This window comes from Austrofundulus limnaeus, unplaced genomic scaffold (genome assembly GCF_001266775.1).
Source record: "Austrofundulus limnaeus strain Quisiro unplaced genomic scaffold, Austrofundulus_limnaeus-1.0 Scaffold944, whole genome shotgun sequence".
In the NCBI taxonomy this organism is placed as follows: domain Eukaryota; kingdom Metazoa; phylum Chordata; class Actinopteri; order Cyprinodontiformes; family Rivulidae; genus Austrofundulus; species Austrofundulus limnaeus.
In genome coordinates, this window is record NW_013953346.1 from 10,531 (window position 1) to 13,097 (window position 2,567).

General features: G+C 41.0%; 1 protein-coding gene across 5 annotated transcripts in view; it reads left to right on the forward strand.

The window, feature by feature from the left end:
* Positions 1–2,567, forward strand: part of kcnq5a (potassium voltage-gated channel, KQT-like subfamily, member 5a) — a 44,219-nt gene that overhangs the window by 5,437 nt on the left and 36,215 nt on the right. For all 5 annotated transcript variants that reach the window (XM_014029707.1, XM_014029708.1, XM_014029711.1 and 2 more), the window contains exon 2: positions 844–934. In XM_014029707.1, coding sequence (XP_013885161.1) covers positions 844–934 — 91 coding nt within the window. The remainder of the gene's footprint in view (positions 1–843; positions 935–2,567) is intronic.

Sequence of the window (2,567 nt, forward strand, 5' to 3'; positions counted from 1 at the left end):
ATATATATATTATAAACTGCAAATGATGGCACTGGTTTTAGGATGGCATACCTCAACTTGCTGAATTTTGGTTTGATTTATGTGGTGCTGGCCCTTGCATGGATCACCTCTGTCAACCTTTGGGCCACCAAAGAGCTGTCATTCTTTGTGGTAACTGGGCTGAGTGAATGTTTTATGTGGGACAGAAGTGGGACAGATAAATTTTGTCATGTGGGACGTCTAAAGTGGTAATTCTGAATGATGTGTTGTATACTAGCACACCTGTTTTTCTAATGCTGAGAGTTTTTTGGTTATGATCCAATGTTATGTGGTTCCAAGTGGAAATGGTGGTCCAGTGAGAGTTTCATTCTTTGCACGCTCATTCTCTGCAAATTACATGTAAAAGCAGACCCTTCGCCAAGTGAAACTGCCCTGGTCTTCTCTGTGCTCTCATTTTTTTTTGTCAAACCATCAGCTGTGCCTGAAACCACTCATGGCACAAAGAGGAAATAAAAGTTTGGATTCGCTGAATTGCGCATGGACCGTACTGTTGTTTTGTTTGCTTGAAAAGAAAAAAACTGACCCCTAACTCACAGTTTGTTTCGCACTTTGATTTTTCTAGTTAAGTGACTAACTGCCAATGTTATTTCCATTATTCAGCACCCTGCAGGACTGTGTCAGCTACAATGTATCTGGGTTAAGTTGTCCATCCAGTGCATGAAGAAGTAGATTAACAGCAATATACTCAAACTGATAAGTGAAAACTGCTCAGTCATGAACTGGTTTGTTTATTGCTGCAAATAAAGCAAACAAGCTGTTTGTGTTGGCTCTAATGATATTTATCCCGTGTTTTTGTCTCCACAGTTTCATCCTGGTGTTTGGATGTCTGGTTCTGTCTGTGTTTTCTACCATTCCTAATTACCAGGATGTCTCCTCGTACTGCCTGCTCATCCTGGTAGGTTCACAAACACACATGCATGCCAACATTCCCTGATAAATATTACAAGTCTCATCAACATGTCAGAAAGAACACCGTTGTTGCTCTCAAAATGAAACACAGCTCTCCCCAGTTTATCATGCTGTATTTAACATTAATATAAAGTATAGAGATTTTGAGAGTTTAGACTTTCTTTCTGAGTTCAAACAGTAATACTGTACTGTATGTTCAGGTTTGTATTTTGAGTCAGGCGTGTTGTTAAAAGTAATGACGGTAAAATGTGAGGTTACTCACGAGGACAAGTCATCCGAGTGTTTGTGTGTAGGTTTATGATTCTCTAGTCTGTCTTGGCAGTTGTAATGAAATTGGGAAACAACAGTTAGACTCATAAACTTTATTACAGTAGCTGTTCCAGATGCCAGTCCAGAACACAATGTTGTCTTGTGTCTCCTGTATCTTCCTCTCCTGTCCCGACTAACACAGTCTCTTCTGCCCTGTGCTGTCAGAGCAGCTCCCTCTAGCAACAAGTAATAACTTAACAGAACAGAACATAAGTGCTAGCCACTGTGTAAATCCAAGAACACAACACTCCTGTTATCCAAATAAAGAACCTCATTCACTTTAAGCAAAAGGAGCATTTTCTTAGAAAGATTATTTAGTTTTAACAAAACGTTATCAAAATTACAGCTGAAATGAGTTCATAATCACAAGACCTTTGTTCACATTTTTTCACAACCATCTTTCAAAAAAGAACTTATCTCATCATAGACTTTTGTTCCGGTTGGCGCGTGTCTTTCCCTCTGCATAGCAGTTCATTTCAGCGTGCGTTTTGGACTAAGGGTTTCCTCTGCCGGAGCCGCTCTTGGTGTTTCGTTTGAGCAAAGCGAAAATTGTGCTGCGCTCCATTTTTTCCCGTCAATGAAAACAAACGACGGTCCAGTTTGCTGCTGTGCTGACAACGGATTGTTGTACTTGGTCTCTCATTTTCCCACATGAGAAGGCTTCCTCGCTCTTCCCACAGCTCCAACAGTGGCTTTGATGGGTTTTGTTTCTATCTTTTTGCTTGTGTAAAATGTATTTTGGCTTTGTGTAGAACCGCTTTACCTCCAACATTGATCTTAGGAGGAGGCAGGATGCCCTCCTCATTTGTCTTCTTCTGAGAAACTGGAAAGGGGATACATTTGTGGAAAGTGGTGAAACTCTGGAGCTGTTGAAGCATTTCCTTAGGCTTCCAGGGTCGTTGTGTAGCTTGTGCTGCCTGGAATGTGTCTTTTATCACTTTCTTAAAGAGCTGCACACCTCCTTTTGCTTGAGGATTGTATTAGGGTTGCAATTACTGCAATTAGTGCCGTGTGATGACGATTTATTTTTTATCAGGTGCACGCGTGAGCCCAATGGCGGAAGGCGTCACAGAGTAGCTAACGTTAACCCTAACTAACACAGCAAACTCTCCTCCAGCAAAGGGGTGCGCCGTGGCTGTTAAAATTAAGAAGTTAGTTTGATAATTTGTAAGTACAATTTAGAAAAGGGTAACTGTTTTAGAGTTAAAAACATGCAAGTGCAATTCTCACCAATTACAATACAATAGAAACAGGCTTTATTGTCCCGCGGAGGGGAAATTCAGGTGTAACAGCGGCAGCATCAGTTCACA